General features: G+C 40.1%; 1 protein-coding gene across 13 annotated transcripts in view; it reads left to right on the forward strand.

Moving 5' to 3' along the window:
* Positions 1-19,810, forward strand: part of RIMKLB (ribosomal modification protein rimK like family member B) — a 51,254-nt gene that overhangs the window by 16,959 nt on the left and 14,485 nt on the right. For 10 of the 13 annotated variants that reach the window (XR_007201548.1, XR_007201546.1, XR_007201545.1 and 7 more), the window contains 3 exons: positions 13,894-14,007; positions 15,839-16,069; positions 18,024-18,110. Coding sequence is in view for 7 of the 13 variants with exons in the window: in XM_048294277.1 (XP_048150234.1) it covers positions 13,894-14,007; positions 15,839-16,069; positions 18,024-18,110 (432 nt within the window). In the remaining 6 variants the exon portion in view is untranslated. Of the gene's footprint in view, positions 1-11,977; positions 12,210-13,893; positions 14,008-15,838; positions 16,070-18,023; positions 18,111-19,810 lie in introns of those variants that run through there. The other 3 variants (XM_048294280.1, XM_048294278.1, XM_048294279.1) reach the window with 3 other exon arrangements.

Consider the following 19,810-nt stretch of genomic DNA (forward strand, 5'->3'; position numbering starts at 1 on the left):
CATCTAGTCTCACCCTCCTTGCCATGGGCAGGGACACCTTCTGCTTGACCAGGCTGCTCAAAGCCCTGTCCAGCCTGGCCTGGGACACTGCCAGGGATCCAGGGGCAGCCACAACTTCCTTGGGCAACCCGTACCAATGCTTCAGCACCTCACAGTCAAGAATTTCTTCCTAATACCTAATCTAAACCCACCCTCTTTCAGCTTAAAGCCCTTCTCCCTTGTCCTGTCACTATGTGCCCTTGTAAATACTCCAACATCTTTCTTTTAGTCCCTTTCAGGTACTAAAAGGAGGCAATTAGGTCACCCCAACATCTTCTCTGGGCTGAACATTCCCAATTCTCTCAGCCTTTCGTTGTGGAAGGGGTACTCTGCCCCTCTAGTCACCTTGTCATATGATAAGGTCAACTTTCCTAGCCACAGCTGTGGTCAGTCACTTCCCATATTTTCCCAGAGCTTCATGGGCACATCGTATTTGCTCATCTCTGCTGAGCCTTCTCAGGAGTTTACTGATCCATCACATGGAGAAAAGAGCTGTGAGTGCATAGAATCTGGAGTTTGGGGCATTTGCATGGATGTAAGGGACTTGTTAAGAGTCTTGTCTAACATCTGTCTTTGGTTGAGATAGTAATGGAGTGTAATTCTTCCCAGGTTCATGCCCTGACCTTAGAGATGGAATATTTTCATCTTTGACCTGGTAGATGTATGTTTATGTAACACAAACAGATTGATATGATACAGAGAGACACCAACTTAGGAAGACTCTGTGTTCTGATGACTGTGTCAATATTTGGGTTCCATGTCCAAGTAACTGTCCTTGAATCATGAGGTAAAAGGGTATCTTCACCACCACAAAATGCTTACTGTGAAAAGTGCCAGAATCCCTTTGTGAACCTAGTGTGAAAAGTCAAGCTGCTTCTTCCAAGTTTCTTGTTACGCTCCAGACAGTACTGTGAAGGTCTTGAATTAATGAAGAGATTCTTTTGTTTTCCCTACCCCCAATAAAAGTTACTTGCTTTGACATCTGAATGGTTGACCTAACTGCTGAAATTGCTGATGTCCTGACATTATGCTTACTTCCTGGTAAAGTCAGGATTTATTTAAAAGTATAATTTGAGACACTCAAGATGGCAAATGGATGAGATGTCCTAATTTGTAATGCCTTCTTCCTTGCTTTCCAGTAAGAAGAGCATATTGTTTTGCTTTCTGTCTTATGTATGAAACAAAATAAAAACATGGTTTCATCTGTTGGCCAGACAAGTGACACTGGTACAAAACTGCTACTTTGCTTAGTTCGGGTAAGGAAATTTCGAGTTTTAGTACTGATTCTGTTTTAAGTGATGTATTTATATCTGATAAAACATTGAATGAGGGTTTTTTTGACATTGCAGATGGGTCTCATATCACCCATCTTAACATTACAGTGGGCTAAACCTTTGCATCAGATTTCTATTGCTTAGAATTTGTCCTTCCTTATTAATATACATCTGACTCTTAAATGTCTCTTTGAGGGAGTTTGCAAATTTTTTGCCAAGTCATTCAGTGGAAGTAGGGCACTTCAAGGAAAAAGGAATGTTTTTCCCCAAGTCTGTAAGGATGTTTTTGGAAGGACTAGCTTGGAACAGGAACTCCATTTGACTGAAGTGGCTTTTGCTAGTGAAAGTAGACAAAAATTTGTCCCAAATTACTGCCATTTCAAAAAATAATCTGTTAAGCATCTTAGAGACTTGTTTTAAGCTTCACAGCTAAAACACTTGAAACATAGTCCTGTATTATGCAAAAGAAAGGACCTCTGGTGTTGTGGCCTTCTGTCTGCTGTGGGATGGGACATACGGTTTGGTCTGAGCACACAATTTAAAATAGAGATCTTCTTTCGTATTGGTTATACCTCTTCTCACTGACACAAAGACCTGAATGGTCCATTCAAATGCAGTGGAGACAAGATGATTGAAAGTGGTAAGGGACTGGGGACTAAGGTGCCAGTGGAGAAAAATCTGGTGTGAAGGCAGTGTACTTGGCAAACGTGCTGGAAAAAGAAACGGTAACAGGAAGTGATTGCAGAGAAACCTGTGCTAGATAAGGAGCTGCTTCCCTCATGAAGGAAATTGGAGATTGAAACTGGTGGGAGCATGGGATGTGTGTTGAAACTTGCAAACCGAATAAGGAGCCTCAAATGGAAAACTAGTCTGAAGGCAAGGCAGGCAATTGAGTGGTTACAGTGGTATTCAAAATTACAGGCAAAGAAACTGCATGACAGTAGGAGAAATCCGTGGTTTGGAAATTACCTGGAAAAATAAGGAGTACAGAATCAAAGTGGGACAGCAAGGCAGTGGAAGCACAGGTGTTATGTCTAGGGGGAATGCTATGGGGGGCTGAGTGGGGAGTGAGAATGTGGGGCAAAGCCAGCTGCTTGCAGTAGTTGCTGACTTCCAGTGCCTGGAGTGGGATCAGACCTTTTGGAGACTTTCTCTCCTGCAGGGAAACATTCCTCTGCCAATTGGTTACATAATTACTTACTGAGGTGGGAGCCCGTTCATCTGAAGTGCTGGGCCACAGAGAGGCTGCTGGCACTTAGCTGCCAGCTTGGGTCTCAGAGCCTCTGTGGGAGGTGAAACTGGGCTCACCCTCAGGTGCTCTTCCGCAGTGTCAGATGTTACTTAGATGCCAAGGGATTAAGTTTGCTTTTGATTATCTGCAAGTATGAAGATAAAATATTGTTATGAGTAGCAACAGCAAATGACCAAAACTTAGAAATTGGAAAATTTTGGAATTTTGTCTTCTTTGTTGTGTATTTGTTTTCAGCTACTACATTTTAAATTACTTAATTACTTACTACTTTTTCATCAGCCTCCTTCAAAGTACAGGGTGTTTGTTCTGCTCTGGAAATGTAACTTGCAGTATGGTGGAGAGGACAATTTGTAGGATGCCTTTTTTGTGATTGCAAGAATTTGTGACAATTGAAGCAGAACATAGCTGGAAGAAAAATGTTAGTCTAGTGATTTAAATTAAACTGCTCAGAAATTGCCTTTAATTGCATGTTTTTGCATTTTCTGAGTGCCCAGACTTTGGATACTAGGATCAGCTTTGTGAAAGTGCTGAATACTTAGATCCACAAATAAAGTCAATCAGAACAGCATAAGCAACTGAGAAATCATGGTCTCCCAAATGTGGCATCTAGAATTCCTTCATCAACACTTACCTCTGGGTTTCCCTCCCACATATGGGAGATCAGTAGAATATTCACTGATATCCTGTGGTGTTAACAAAATTAATTATGATTGTGAAGAACTTCGATATTACTGCAATAAGCACAATAAATAAAACTCAAGAAGAAATTAATAGTGGTGTGTTTCAAGCAAGCATTTCAGTATACCAATCCATGGATTACACACTAAGCAATGTAAAAGAAAATACAGTCCTCAGTAGCTGCATGTTTAATGGGTGCTGTACCTTCTGTGCACATTAGGTATCTGCTGTGGGGAAAAATACATGTTTGTGTAATTGAAGACAGTATATGTGTGGGGTAGTAGATCAGCGCTATAGACATCCTTAGTTGTGGCTTTTTCTAACCTTTATGTGCTTGACTTTGTGGCTGCAATAGTTTCCTCTTAATGTAGCTTTTGAATGTAATATTGAATGCCTACATTCTTTGTAAATAAAGTATATGCGCATAGGGATTGTGCTGGATGTATCAACTCTGTTTACAATCCAGGTTTTGAAAAATGTAGATGTAGGGGAAAACAGGAGTGCTGGAATGATAACTAATTACTTGGGTAATCTAATACTCGTCTTTGAGTAGTAGTCCATGGATACATTTATATTCAAGATCATATGTATTCTGTCAGTGAGACTGAGGAATTTTACCTGTCTAAGTACCTGAGGGGTTTGCTCTTGTACCTTGTTCTCCCTCATACTTGTTTCATGTATATGTAAATTGGCGTGTCCCCATTGTTATTGTACTTCTCAGCTACTTTGGAAATTGGCTTATTCCATTCTTGGAATTCAGTTTGGGTTCTTTTGACAGCACCGCTTTCAGTGTTTATATTTCATATTTTATGAGGTGCCTTGCAGGCTGTTTTTCATGGTTAAGGATATATTCATATATATTAAAAAAGTAATATATTACTTTTGGATATCAACATGAAGTGTTGGGCTTTCTGTTCCTGGATGAAGAACAGACGTCCCAGGGTGAGCTACATTCTTAGTTCTGTGGTCAGGCAGGATGCCCTGCTTTGAGTTGAGACTTTTCTTAATAGGAAGTATGAAGGGAGCACTAGTGAGCCTGGCTGAGCCTGCCACAGCAGAGGCAGCTGCTTGTTATGATCATCAAATTATTTTTTGGGAGCTTCAGGATTCCCTGCACCAACCACACTGTATTAGAAAGCAGAGCCATGCAAATCTTGTCTCTCCATGTTGTGGGGCAGCTTTCTTTCCTATATCATGCCTTTTTCTTCAGAGTGAAGGTGGTTGTTAATATCAGAAGAGGCCCTACCGTGTTCTGCTAGTGTTACTATGTGTCTTTGTTTCCCTGACTCAGGCAACATTCAGGAATATCCTGTAGGTTCAGCTTAAAGGTTTAACTCTCTTTTGTTTGGAGTGCAGTCCATCTCTGCTTATTCCCAGTGTGACAGACTTTTGGTAAGTACCTTGAAAATCATTTAAAGGTTTGAAGTAGCTTTTGTTCCACAAAACTAGATTCAAACTTAACTCAGGACCTAAAGGGGACTACCCTTTGTGCCCCTGATGATTTTCTGCACCTACATCTTTCTGTGAAGCCCTGTCTTGTTGGATGACTACTTCCACCAAGAAAATGAAATGATGGTGTGCGATGGCTCTTCAATTGTTTCTTTAGAGCTTAACATTAAAAGCTTCACAACTTCTTTTCCCCCTTTGTTACTTTGCTTTCCAGACAGGGTTTGCCTTTACCATATATTAAATTTCTTCTTTGATCTCTTCCCAAGTTTCCTTGTGGTCAGGGAATCAGGCCTTGGATCCTGTCTCCCTGCTGCAACCGTCAAACCTATAAAAGCACTTTCCACTTCCGTCATGAAGAACTTGATTTTTAATTTTTGATGACTGTAAGAACTTGTCAGATGATCTTGATAATGTGAAAAAAAGGAAGGATGTTGCCCAGTGAACACACAGATCTAGTCTGAGTTGTGAAACAGGACATTGTGGAGCAAGCAACCTATTGTTACAGCCAGGCATAACAATAAATAATTTAAGAAGCCAGGCATACTGCAGGAGAAGGCCCCAGAGAATCACAGGGATAATTGAGTTTCAAAGGGATCTTTAAAAGCCATCTGGACCAACCTTCTAGTCACGCGGCCAACTTGAAAGCTGGATCCAGCTCTGAAGTTAGATCAGGTTGCTTGGGGTATATCAAGTCAGGTTTTGAATATCTCCAAGGATGAAGCTTCCACAGCCTCTCAGGGCAGTCTGACACAAAGTTAGACCACCCTCATGGAGTGGGTGGTCCAAATACATGGTCACAATGTGTTAGCATGCTGTATCAGTTCCTGGGCTCTTGTCTTGCTCTGTGCGCTCCGAAGCAGAGCTGTATGCCTGTGATCTCCTCCCTTGTGTGGAGCACAAACCCTTCTCATATTCACAGCCCGTCCTTCTAAAGGAGCCTTTATCCATTCACCACAGTACCTCAGGCATGCAAACTATCCAGCTGCCAACTGAGGAGAGATTATGCATTGAAGTCATGGTGTAAGTGCAGGTAAAAAGGTAGAAATATCTTAGTATTGACTGGAAATTTGTGAGATGTGTGTGTTCATATCGTGCTTCCTTTTGATTTTTCTGTCAGTCTTCCCAGGATCATTCTGGCCTAAGACTGAAATGGTTCTTTGTGCACTCCTCCTTACATACTTGGGACTAAAGGTGAGGCAGGATTCTGAAAGTGCATGCCCTTTGTGGATGCTTTGAGTTGAGTAAGTTCAGTGGTTGCAGGCAAAAAGGATACTGTACATGTAAACTGCATGTCTTATTGCTTGTAATTGTTAGTCCTGCTTGAACAACTCTGGCAGCTGGGCCTTTGTAGCAGTTTTGCTGCAAATTTTTCTTAGCCTGAGAGAGTGGAAGCCACTGGAGAATGTATTATCTGCATAGGTCAGGAGGACCGGAGTTGGAGAAACAGAAATTGGTCTGATTGGTTTGTTTTTACAAAGTTGGAGGCTGGGCTAGCATAGTGACCATCGAGTTGTAAATGCAGAAACACACCCACCTCACTATAGAGAATTCTACAGTCTCAAAACATCACTATCCTGACAGTTTAAACTGTTCAGATCCTTGCTGTCATTGCTGTGATCCAGGTTTCTCTGTTGCAGTTGACACCTGGATTGATCAGATCCTACAGTGAGCTTGTTCAGCTTGCAATACCTGCAGAAATTGAATTCCACAACAGAACAGAAGAGTTTCCTGCTGGTGTAGGAAGCTTACCAGCTCACCAGTGGGTCTGTGTATGAGTGACAGGGAGTGGGTGGCACTGCATGCCACCATAGGATTGCATGGAGCTGGAGAGTAAAACTGTTGGCAGCAACAGTGACTTAAATTGCCTTAGAATCACAACCTTATGCGAGTGCTTTTTCCAACACAGGAATTTCTAAAGAGGCACTCATTTCTTCCTCTTTCTTGCTTGAGTCTTCCAAGGTTCATATCATGCTGTTAAACCTTTTCCTTTCATAGTTTTTAATCTTTTTAAGTTGTTAGAGGCAGAGTCTAGGAATGAATGTAAATTGCAATTCAGTTACTAAGAACAGATCAAGAGTAGCATTTGGTAATGAAATTCTGTGATTGCGTTGCTGTAAAGTGGAAGAACTTGAAGAAAAATGTAATCTGCAAATATTTAAAGGGGATTCTTCGAGGAAGCTGTGGAAGAGATAAATGAACTAAGGAGACTTGTCATACCCGAAGCAGTAAAAAAGCTTTTGTTTCTCTTCTCTGCCATTGACTTGTTTGTGATGAGAACTGTAGCCCTTTAGTGATTTTTGTTTCTTTGTAAATTGGGCGGGTGATTATTTCAGGAAAGGCAAGAGAGCTTTAGAATTTGTAGTGTAGAGTAAGTGTTTATAAAGATACTTTATAAAGAAAGCTTGCAGGGATTGGTAAACTCAGAATTACCCTTGCAGTCTAGATCTAGATTGTCTGATCTCTTAAATGTGTTGCCTTCAAAGGTCAGAACAAGCTGACAGGGGGGGATGTCCGTTCTACTTGCTTTAGCCAGCTATCTGTGAGTACAGTACTACCACTACATGATATTTTTATTTGACTGGACTGGTTGGAAGGACTGTGTACCTGTGTAATAGTGAGGAACATTTTCTTTTAAGAAGGAAGTTATAGATTGTATGGAGTGTATTAATTAGGGATACTAAGTAAGTATCTTAATTAGTTGACATGTTTTTGTGACTAGGTGGAAGCTTGTCCATCCAGATCAGGTGAGAAATAATACTGTGGTGTTATATCTGTATTTTCATAACAGTGTGGTCATGAAGCATGTGTACAGCTACTGCAGTGCAGTTTTAACCCTCTAAAGCCAGAAAGAGGAGACATACTCAGTGAGTGTGCTTACAGAAGTGTGGGAAAAATGGAATTCTTTCTTCTCTAGCTTTGATTTGTGTATGGTTTTGTGTTAATGTCTGTCAAAACTAAGACATTTTGGGTTATAGCTTTTGGTCTAGAACAGCTTTTTTAGGGGGGTGAAGATGTTTGTGTAGGAAAATACTGTACTCATGATAACACTTGACACTGTTGTATACTACATGTCCAAGTCAAGTACAAGTTTTTCTCTGACACACTAAAAAACTCCCACAGAAACAGACTCTCCCAGTTGGCAGGAATTGATGTTATCTCTGCAACCTTTAGAGTCGGTTTTAATGCAATTTTTTTCCCAAAATACTACAGCTAAATTCCTTCCTTTAAGAAGGATGCATTTGTTTCCAAAATAAGTGCTTCCAATTCATAAATTTGATGCAGTTTTGACTAGGAAGGCCTTAGACTGCAGTGACAGGTCAAAACAATAAACTGAGAGGATCTTTCCATTCCCCAGAATTCAGGCTCAGCTAAACATATTTAGGAAAAATTGGAAAGGACAGGGAGTTTGATATAATTTATTAAAAGTTTCTGACAGTGAAGATATTCTTCTAGGTGTCTTTTCTGTTATGGGAGACAGCTATGAATAATCTGTGCCTTCATTACAAATTGAAAACTCATGTTGGATACTTGTCCACTTTGCTTCAGCACTTTGCTTAAGTAAAAAAAGGGCATCTCCTGATGTAAGAAGGTATTGTTTGGTAGCAGAGAGAGATGAGGTGCTTTATGTTAGGCATTTTAAAGGTATTTAGTAGTTTTTTGATAGTACATGAAAAAATGTAGATTCTTCTCAGATGGGAGGAGAACCCGTTTTGTGTTGCTTGAAATCTTCCTTGGGATTTCTTTCTACTTTTGGAAAGATCTTTCCAATCACGCTTTTGTTTTTCAGGTGTATCCTTAACTTTTTTTCTTCACCTGCTATTCAAAATGAGCAGAAACAGCGCATGTAAAACATGGGAAAGACTGAGTGAGTGTTAAGAGTGGAGTAAGTTTACAGTAAGGTTTGTTTACATATATTTAGCAATGTTAGGTTAATGGTTGGACTTGATCTTAGAGGATTTTTACAGCCTTAATGATTTTTTGATTCTGTTCTTGTTCTGTAACACTGAAGAGTTGCTTTTTAGGATGGGATTGTTTATGACTTTCGGCATTTGAGTTGGGAAGGAGATTCCAGAACTTGTTATTTCTAAGGCTCTCAGTGTTGGTGAGCTCTGGATAGATGATGCAGGACAGATACCTGCTACAAGTGGGTGTTTTCTCAGTTGAGGATGCTTTAGACTTCTAAAACACTGTCAGGCATACTTAGTTGACCCAGGAATGTTCTGAGATCACCTGGTGGAACTGTTGTACAAAAATCCTAATGAGATACAACAGGCCTCACCTAAACCACATAGAAACAAAAATATGATGTCTGGATTATAAACGGATGTCTGCTTTTGAAGTGTGATCTGTGCTGAGCAGTGGTTTTAGATAAAGGTTTCATCATAAGGCCTTGCTAAATATACAGCTCCTGGTTTCCAAAATACTTTTTTTTCAGAATATGGTGGCATAGTACTGTTCTAGAGAGATCAGTTTTGTCTCTGCTCTGTGCGATTTCCTTGGAATTGCTGAGCTATGGAAGTGTATTTTGGTGGGAAAGCCTTTCTGGTTAAGTTTCTGTAGGGAGGAGTGAGGTCATATTAAGCACAAGGAGTTGAATGTTAGCACTTCTTAATTGGATTTGAAAAAACTAGTGAGTAGGATAGGAAGGGAGAGAATACGAACTTAAAACACCCAGCAAGAACTATTGTAGCAGTCTGTTTCTGTGGGCACTAGAGTAAAAAATAGCTTGGTAATACTAGATATCAAAGAGACTTTTACATGGCAGTGAAATTTTTGAGAATTTTGACAACTTAATGTTCAGACTAATAAACTGTGGCTGTCAGGTGATAAGTGGTACAGAGAAAATTCCTGGGCAACTTCAAAGGGGGAAGTTCAGTTTTGTGTTAATAAATTGGTGGTTCTCTAAAATTTCAGTGCTTAGCTGCTTTTCAGAGGTTAAGTTCTGGTTCAAATAAAATTGCATTTAAAGTGTGATACTTTATCTAGCATACAGCTGCCACAAGAAGCCACTTCTCAGAAGAGGAATTTAACTTTAGTGACTACCTCTGTCTTTGGCAAAACCCCCAGGAACTGCCAATTGCTCCAAAATACTTACATATTTCAATGAAGTTACATTTTTCAAACAAGGTTTGAAAAAGGAAGTTGAAAAAAAAATGTTTATCACCCAGTTTCAGGGAATTTTATGTTATTTAGAGTTGGGTTATAAGATAGATACATAAATCAATATAGGAGCAAGCTTTTGAGGTATAGAGTAGTATTTGGTTAATGTTAATTCTACTTCTGTTAATTATTCCTAAATTCTGCCACAGTCTTGGCAGAATGTATGTTTGAAGTATGCTGAGTTTTAAAAATTTTAGAGATTTAGTTGTGGTTGAGTTTGGTGAGAGAATGTATAACTTGTTATTGCAGTAATCTGCTATTAAAGTTTGGGATACCTCCCTTTTGAGCTGTAAGCTTGCTTTTACATGGCAATTAGGGCGAAACACATTTAATTCCCTGCAAGTAAACTGTAAGTAATTATTAAACACTTTATAATGATTTAATGCAAATATTATGCAGTGTCTTGTGGGTGACAGATATTGGAAGGACAAATGAACCAGAAATAGGAATGCACTGATTTGAGACCAGGAGTGAGTCCAGGCTTGTATCAAAATTCAGTGATGCCTGTGAGAACAACTGATGAATTGTGAAGAGCAAGTAGCAGGATGTAATGTCGTCAAAATACGAGGAAAGGTTTGTGTGATAGAAGTCTTGCCTGCTTTTCCCAGCTGACTGAGTTGAATTCATTATAGCCTGCTTGCTGAGTGACTGTTCATTTGGGAAACGTTAGCAACTCCATGGATGGGTGGATGAATAAATTTGTGTAACAAAGTTCTGAGAGCTGGAGACTTTCAGGGTAGCATACAGATCTCTGAGGAAAAATCTGGGTAATATATCTAGAAATATATCTAGAAGTTCCCAGACCCTGCTAGCTCCTGTTGGGAATGTGGTGGGAGCTGGTGTATATTTTGTGCTTGTGAAATTTGGTTCAGATTTTATTTTTTGTAATGCTGCATGCACAATGACCAACTGTTATTCCACTTATATGTTGGAATGCCTGTTAGAAAAAGTGCTCCACATACAGGATCTGGCTGAATACTGAAACACTTTTTTCCTGCTTTGTTTTACTTATGTATTTCAGAGAGCTGGTATTTATTAGGCGTTTCGCTAAAGACAGAGGTAGTCACTGAAGATGAAATGGCAGCCTGTGGCAGCTGAGGCCACACAGTGAGGATTCTTTGCATAGTTACCCATGTTGTACCTGGAATAATTAACTTTGTTGTCGTATTTGGGCACTTCTCATAGTCACACGGTTCTGAGACAAATTCTGTGAAATGTATACATTTGGAAGTCAATTTGAAAGAAGGCAATGACTGGAATGTTTTAGGTTACTGAATGCATGGCAGCACTGCATAGGGAGTTTTGGCAAACCCACCTTTTGTGCATCATTCCTGCTTTTTTGATCTGTTTGATCAGAAATGTTGCTTGATAGGTCGTGAGCTTCCATGAGTAGCAAGGCAGTTTACCAGCTGTCTTCAGGCACAGTGAAAAGCTTGGTCTTTTACAAACTTATTTAATATTACTAAGGTTTAATCTTTTGTTAAAAGTGTCTGATGTTTGCTAAATCAAGATATATAAAGCATCTGAAATTATTTTTTATGTCCTTGCAGTCTTTGAGTTTTTAGACTTACCTTCTGAAACTACGTTCTTTCTGTGAAAACATTTGCGTTGTTTCAGCTAAAAGTACAGTTGTTTGTAACATGCAAACTGGACATGAGATATTGCTTTGCAGTAGTTACTAATCTGCTGATGAATGATTCTTCTAGAGATTGGAAGGGATTTGTGTAGGCTGAAAACTGAATATAATGAGTTTCAAAAATGTAAGCAATTTAAAATACTGCTTGAATGTGAATTAAAATGTTCAGAAGCCACACATAGTTGCTTGAAATCTTGATCCTTTTTAGCCATCCATAATGGCATCATTGTGGGTTTTTTTCCAAAGTATGTGCGTCCACCCTAAATTTGTACTAAATCAGGTTTCTGAGAGGCAGCTGTCATCCTTAGTGCCTTACTATGAAAATAGGCTCTTCCATGTTGGAGGTTAGTGTCTCAGGAACTTTATAAGGGTATAGATATGTATCTTCTGATCTTACAGGTAACAGCAGTAAATCATCTCTGCCTCTTTCTTCTGTCTTCGGTACAGTTTAATCCTCTGTCTGTTTTCTGTGGTTTTCACAGGTCTGTGTGATGGCTTCTACCTGTTTGGGTCAAAATAATCCTTTTTAGCAGAGACCAGCTGCTTTGCATTTTAAGTTTGCCTGCTGTTCTTTGGGAGTGAAAAGCAGGAGGACTGGTTGGGCCAACTGATGAATAATCATGCATGTACCCACTCAGTTCTATCATGTGCTACTTTGAGCTGTTTTTGGGAGAAACTTGACTTTGACGGATATGGCGTAACTGGTCAAGTTAATTCCCAGGTGATTACAATTCACGTTGCAAAAATTCCATTTGTACTTTGTCTGAATACTGGGATGATTGGTGTATAATGTTACAGATGTACCATGTTCCATTTTGGAGAATTTTGTCTTGCAGAGGAAGAACAAAGACAGCTGGAACGGAGTGAAAGAATAGGTCTTGTTCAAGAGCAGGGTTTACATCTGTTTTTATTGTGTGATGTTCCAACTCAGGAGTCTTTACATCATAGAACCAAAGAATACCCAAATATTTTATGCTAACTTAAGAAATTGTTCCTCAGGCACTGGTAAAATGGTTGTTACATGATGAGAAAGTTGGTAGTATTGGATAAGCTTGAAATGTCCCTTTCCTGGCTTATAGTATTGATACTTCAAAGGACTGTTTAGCTGTCTCTTTGCTGTGTCTGCAATGTCGTGGGTATCCACTGAAAAAGCCAACAAATGGACCAGCTTGTAATTTGTCAGGGTATTTGTGTATGATCTGAGCGTCTGCCTGCTGTGTGTTTGTGAGGTCGGTTCATTGTCCACGGGCGTGAGTGTAACCTGCTATTACTGTTTTGGGATCAGGCTCTATTACTGCAAAGAAAAGAGGGTTCATCTCAGCTGTCTGCAGTTTTGTGTGCCATACTGTGAAAAAGGTCACTTGGTTTGTTCAGCCTGGAGAAGAGGAGGCTGAGGGAAGACCTTGAGTGGTCTGTAGCTTCCTCATGAGGGGAAGCAGAGGGCCAGGCTCTCTTCTCTCTTGTGACCAGTGACAGGACCTGAGGAAATGGCCTGAAGCTGAGTCAGGGGAGGTTTAGGTTGGATATTAGAAGAAGGTTCTTCACCCAGAGGATGGTTGGTCACTGGAACAAGCTCCCCAAGAAAGTGGTCACATCACCAAGCCTGACAGAGTTCAGAAAGTATTTGGACAATGCTCTTGGATACATGGTGTGATTATTGGGGTGTTCTGTGCAGCGCTAGGAGTTGGACATGATGAGCCTTGTGGGTCTCTTTCAACTTAGCGCTATCTATGGTTAAAAAAAAAAAAAGGATTACCTCTTAACCACTCTTTAAGTGACATCTCCGTAGTCTTTTTTCCCCTTATTCCTCTTTGCATTCATGAATCGATTCTTTGGAAAAAAATTAACCATATGCATTAATATCTTCTGTGTTACTGCTTTCAGTGCATGATAGTGAATAAATATTATTTTATCAGCCCACTTGGCAGTAGTGACCATTAACCTGATTGTTAACTGATGGGTCTCAGATGGAATGCTGAATGCATGCTTGTTCCAAAATGGCAGAATCTGCCTCTCCTTTTTACTGTAATAAAGCTGCTTCTGTTTGCAGCACTGTGTTGCTGGGAGACTGCAGCTAATTTTTATGGCGCATGTCAGTAGTAGTGGTTCAAATTATACATTTCATTGAGTAGCTCTTCTTTTTGTTTGTAAACTGCCTTCTGTAAGGGGAGAGAATATTTTTTTGTTCTGGGGAGAACAGTATCCAGACCAGAGAATATGACTGAATCTGGAACAAAAGCTCAGACTGTTCTGTTGATAAATCATTGTACTTCCAAAGTCACTTCAAGGGGGATGGTGGCCTGACTAAATTTACACCAGTCTGATAGTCAAGTCTAGCACAGGTATTCAGGAGAATTCCAGGTGAGGCAAACACATCTCCTCAAACTGCTGTTTTTCTTTTTCAGACTCCATGGTGCAAAACTTCAGCATGTGGCGTGACTTTAAAGCAAAACAACAGAATAGACTGAGAGATTATGAATTGGAAAACTGTGTCGTTTTGGTTCACAACACAGATAACGGTGGCAATTTTGGGGCTGTGTAGAAAATGCAGTCCTTTTTAAAATGATTGTTGCACAGCTTGCACGTGGATCAGGACATGCATGCAATTACATTGGCAAAAAGTGGGTGTAATTGGGCATGCACCTAAATGGAAAAATACATGTGTAAGGTGGAATCTGACTAATGAGTAAAAAATCTTTTGCTTGCTGAATCTGTACTCCTTTTTTGGCTAAAGGAGATGGTAGTCCATTTTGTGCTGTTCACAGTCTGCTTAGGTTTGTAGCAGTGTCTTGTTTTTAATCTTGCTTGAGATGCCTCTCTAAAATGGGGTGTGTGTGTGTGTCTGAAGCCTGCTTGCTTAAACACGCGAGTCATGTCAGCTGCAATGCGGCAGTGCTTGGTGCTAATGAGGTGAGCAGCCAGAGCACCCGTCTGCTTATGTTTGCTCATCTCTGTGCAATTATGGCTGTGGGGATTGGAAAAAGGGATTTGTATTGGATATGGCTCTGTTTTGGCCTTTCCAGAGCGTGGTTCTGTGTTCTCCTGAGGACTGGGCAGCACATTTCAACTTCCATTTTGGGAGTTAGGTGGTTGCTTCATTATATTTAATGCAAGCTCTAAAATATATCCTTGTATTTTGAAGTACTTGAACAGGTTGGGAGAAAAAAAGAAAAAAAGGAAGTACAGAGAGGGGAAACCACCCCTTCTTCTCACCCCCTTCCTTTCCAACTCCCCCCCAATTAATTCTAATGCACCTTGAAATGACATATATTGCCTGGCAGTCTGTGCCTCTAGGTAGAGTAGATACAAGTCCGTATTTGTAAAGTAACGTCTTTGAAATAGAGTTATCAGGTAATAAAATTTGGATAGATCTCAATAGTTACAACTGGCCTTTGGTAGGCACAAAATGCAGATGCACTGTGATTTCTCAGCTCACCTTTTGTTTTGTAACCCTTAAGGTGCTGACAGCAGTGTGAGCTGAGAATTTTATGCTGAAGTCATAAAGTTTTGCTTTGAACATAAGGCAAATAAAGTGAATATCAAATCTTGTTTGTCTTTTCCCATCCTCAGATGCCAGACTGTCTCCATTGAGCTTGATGCCTTCCCGTCCAATCCTGTCATATTCCTATTCCTGCAGCTTGTCTTTCAGTGTTTCTTTTTCAGAGAATTAGCCTGTAAAACTATAGGTCATGATTAAGTAATATATTGATCTTGGTGACAAAGCTGGCTTTCTTCTAGTTCCTGCCTTTGTCACAGGGTGCTTCCCTGTTAGCTGATAAAGTTATTTCTGAGTAGTTATTTAATATAAATCAGATTGTTGAAATTACCTGTTAAAAATACTGCTGGTTTTTTGTGTTTTTTTAAGGATCGTATCTAGTCTCTGTTACTTTGGCAATATTTGTGTAACGTGATACCACAAACAGAGGGATCAATACCGCTGGGACTGGGAAAGGTATGAACTGCATCCTGTAGGCAAGAACCAGCGGTGGGAGGCAGGAACCTCCTGAGCTATTGATACAGCTGATGTGAGTGTAGTGTGCATCTTACACCCGTAGAAAGGAAGGTGTGTCAATCTATAAAAAAATGTCCTTCACCCTGGGAAGGAGCCCAAGACTGATGTGCCCTGATTAAGTCTGGTTTTTCCTTAGTCCTTTAGGTGAGTTAAGAGTGACATGTATGAAACAGTACAGCTGACAAGATGCATGCTAGGGAGAGTTGTGCTGCTTTAACACTCACTGTTGAAGTCTGGTATCTCTGTGATCACAGATAGTGCAGTATTTCTTTGCCTGTTTACCTTCTCCTGGAGACCTTATGACTTAAGACTGGGATGTTTTTCTCTTCCTTCTTTAGGTCTCCGGGTGAAAGGGGAGCTCATTACTGCTTACCCACAAGTGGTGGTTGTGCGTGTCCCAACACCTTGGGTCCAGAGTGACAGCGACATCACAGTCCTTCGCCACCTAGAGAAGATGGGCTGTCGATTGATGAATCGTCCTCAAGCCATCCTCAACTGTGTCAACAAGTTCTGGACGTTTCAAGAACTTGCTGGCCATGGTGTGCCTCTTCCAGACACTTTTTCATATGGTAAGGCTGTTGGATCAAAAGGATAGCATAGTTGCCTAGACAGCTTATGCTTTTGCAGTGCGAAAGATATGAGTCAAGTTTTGGAAATCCATAGAAATTTAAGTAGCATGAGGCCAGTTCCACAGCTAAGTGTTGGGTAACCAGAAAAGGAAGTTAAAGTTGTGACACCCAGATTCTGGTTTTATCTTTGTCGATCAGCATGTGATGCTTTGAAAAGAGTACTTGAACTGTACCCCATCCTTCCAAGCAACTGACTTTGGCAATTAGTGCTATAATACTTTCTGTTCTTTTCCAATTGCCCAAATCAACAGACAAGAGCTTGGGGTACTAAATGTCATGGGTATTACAGAGAACTAGACTGTGGTACAACCTGAAAGTAGATTAAACTCTTATATGAATAAAAGGGTCTACAAATACACTAGTTTCTGTGAAAAGACAAGAGTAGCAAAGAGTACAAGCCCTTGTGTTCACCTTTTGACAATAGTTTGGGCTTTGTTTCCCACAAAAACAGTTAATTATTGCTTATTGTGCTTGCCTCTGGAATCTCTGGTATCACTGGTTCCTGACAGAGTGCTAGATTAGAGGAACCATTTGTCTGATGGTATTTCTAACCTGATGCTATTTCTGCTTTTAATTACAATCTATTAAAGAACTGAAGATACCTCTCAACCTTCCTTTCCTTCTGGGAAAATACCAGTGCTTTTCTCCCCTTCGTGTGATTGCATCAATAGGCTTTCGTAATGGGAACTTGACAAAATGAGAAAAAAATAGACAAAAACAAAAACATGGCTTTCTATCAATTACTATGAATTACTATTACTATCAATTACCGTGAAAACGCATTTGAGAAGAAACATACCCTTTCTTTATACATGTGGTTGCTCTAACTCGTTGAGTAAGGAATGAGTTTTTAATTTTTTGGGGGAAGGGGAGACCATGAATGATGCTGAATAATTGCAGAACATACCTGTTTGATTATAACTCCCTCCCACTTCTGTTAGTGCCTGCCTTTGGAATTTGACAGAAACATGAGTTTCTTTTCTTTTTTTCTTTTTTCTTTTTGTTTATTTTAAACCACTAGTATCAAGTTGTCGGTGAGAGCTGACTTTGCCAAGTAAAGCCGGATGTGCTGAATGACATGTTACTCCATGACATGCATTAAACTCCATGGCAGGGTCGTGATGGCTGCTGCTGGCTTTGTGACCAGAGTCCTGGCTTGACTTCTGCACTTTACTGCACGATGTGTTAGAGGGGGCTCGTTCCTTTGTCTGCTGACTTTTCTCTTCTGTATTTCTTGTGCTGTGGTCAGCCTTCTTTGAATTGAACTCAAGTAACCTTGAAGTATCAACCATAATTGTGTGAGTGGCCATTAAAAGCTACTCTCTAAGGTCCTTACAGATGCAATGAGATTAAAAGGTTGAAGTACTACTTCAGGGTATAGGGAGAATGAGATACAGGAGACTTAAGCCTTCAAAAGGGGGGAGGTGGACTGACAAGGTCTGTTGCTGCTCTCTGGATTATGCCTTGTAATTGTATTCTATGTTGCTTTCCTGGTTAGTAGTTTGGATGGAGCTGTTACTAGTGTTATGTGTCTGCTATTTTCCTGTTGGGCATTTGAAAAGATGGGAGTTGATAAAGTAAAACGGATAAACTGGAACAAGATGGTAGAATTGGGGCATTCGGATTTGGAAGATTAGACTGAGCCTTCTCGGGTTGTGATCAAGAGGCCTTTGTCAACTTGTGTCTTCAATTCCAAAGGAAGTAGGAGTTAGTATCCCATACATCACAAACACCTTCAAAGTCTGATCATGCTCCATGACCAAGGTCCTCTTAACTGATAGTTTTTTCTGCATTATCTAAGCTCTAAGGGTGGGAGGAATGTATGGCAATTACATCCCCAATTTGGCCACACCAGACTGGTGGCACATAATGTTGTTGGTTTTCTTTTTGCCAGGTGGTCATGAGAATTTTTCCAAAATGATTGATGAGGCGGAAGTGCTGGAGTTCCCTATGGTGGTGAAGAACACGCGGGGTCATCGAGGTGGGTGTGAGGTCAGGGGCAAGGGCAAGGAGTATTCTGAGCAGCACTCCAAGATTTTGTCTCATCAAGGACTGATAGTTAAGAAAGTCTTCTGTTGGGTGTTGGACTTCTTTCCAATACATCTAAATTCTGCCACCCTTTGAATTCTGAACGTTGAATAGACTGCAGCACTGGGAAACAGTTTTAATAGAGCCCAGTCTTGCAAAGGTAGGGGGGAAAGAGTTCAAAATTATGGTGCTTTGGTGACTTATATGAGGAAAGCTTTGAACTGGAATAATGGGCTGGCCTTCGTGAAGTTGAAAGAAGCCTACATGGATTTTAGGGATGTTTCTAAATAGGCGTAAGAAATGAAATCTCAGTTCATTCAGTGACCTTTTTCCTACTCTACTTTGTCTATAATTAGGATTCTGATTTAAATAAAATTTTATGTATTGTTTGTCAAACTGGGTCTCTGTTTTTCAGAAAAATACCTCTGACAGTGTCAGTGGTATTACCACAGCTACACATTAAATTGTTCTGTTATTAGTCTTTTGTTTTAGGTGTTGAATATGAAACAAACATCAACTTCATTTATTGTTAGATAGTGGTTACTAAAGGAAACCAGGTTTAAATCAATTTCAGAGGTTATTTGCAGAGGAAGTTGCTCTGGTTTTAATCTGCTTTAAAACCGATTTAATAAATACTAGAAATACAGAGACTAAAAATGAAGTTAAAGTACAAAACCAGGAGTTACTTTAAACAAAATCATAGCTAAAAGACACCACTTCTTCCTTCTTTCTGTCCATTGGTTTGCTCCCACTCTGTACTGCTCTGGTGCTTCTGTTCTGCTGGCATGAGTACTTCTGTACCCATGCAGTAAATGGATTCAGGAACTGATGTTGAGTGGATCTAGATAAATTATTTTTACTCAGATTAATTCCTGACATGACTCAGCACTTACTTGCACAAGTGCTTGTGGTGATATAATGGAAGAGAGCAAAATGCTGGGGCTAAGGAAGATCAGACCTGCTTCTGTTGGCGGCAATACCTGTTACTGTGGTTTTAAAGTGTGGGTGGAGCTCTAAAGCCAAGGTGGAGTTTGATGTTGCAGCAAGATGAATGTGACAGCTGTGGAATATTTGAGACAGTAGATTTGACTTGACACTGCCTCTTGTGAAGATCTACTGAATAATTTTAGAGTTACAGCTATTGGCTTCCTTCTCCCTTTTTTAGCCAGGATTCCTGTAAATCTGTGTACAAGGTTTGCTTTAGAGCACTTTAAATTCCAGGCATTTTAATGCGCATTTATGCAAAGTACATATCTTTTTGCATCAAGAGAGTTGGGGAAACTTTTTCAAATTAATTGAAGAGCAGCCATTGGAAGATTATATTTAAAATAAATTTGCAAACATGGTCATAGGTACTAGCTGATGAATAAAAGTCATACTTTTCTAGGCCCATTTTCTGCGCAGTTTGCTGCTGCAGCAAATGGGCCAATCCTGGTTTTGCCAAGATGTCATGATGTTGCATAATTCCCAAGAACTAAGTAGTTCCCCTCCAAGGCATCATTCTTCCTATTCCATTTCAGGAATACAGTAGGATTAATTGCCTGTAGGAGAGATGAAGTTTGGAGTGGGAGAAAGGACATGGAGTTTTTTTTCTTGTCATGAATTTTAAGCTTACATTCTCATTTCTCTGTAATGAGAAATTCCATGTTCCTC

The sequence above is a fragment of the Corvus hawaiiensis genome, chromosome 2 (genome assembly GCF_020740725.1).
Source record: "Corvus hawaiiensis isolate bCorHaw1 chromosome 2, bCorHaw1.pri.cur, whole genome shotgun sequence".
Taxonomy (NCBI): domain Eukaryota; kingdom Metazoa; phylum Chordata; class Aves; order Passeriformes; family Corvidae; genus Corvus; species Corvus hawaiiensis.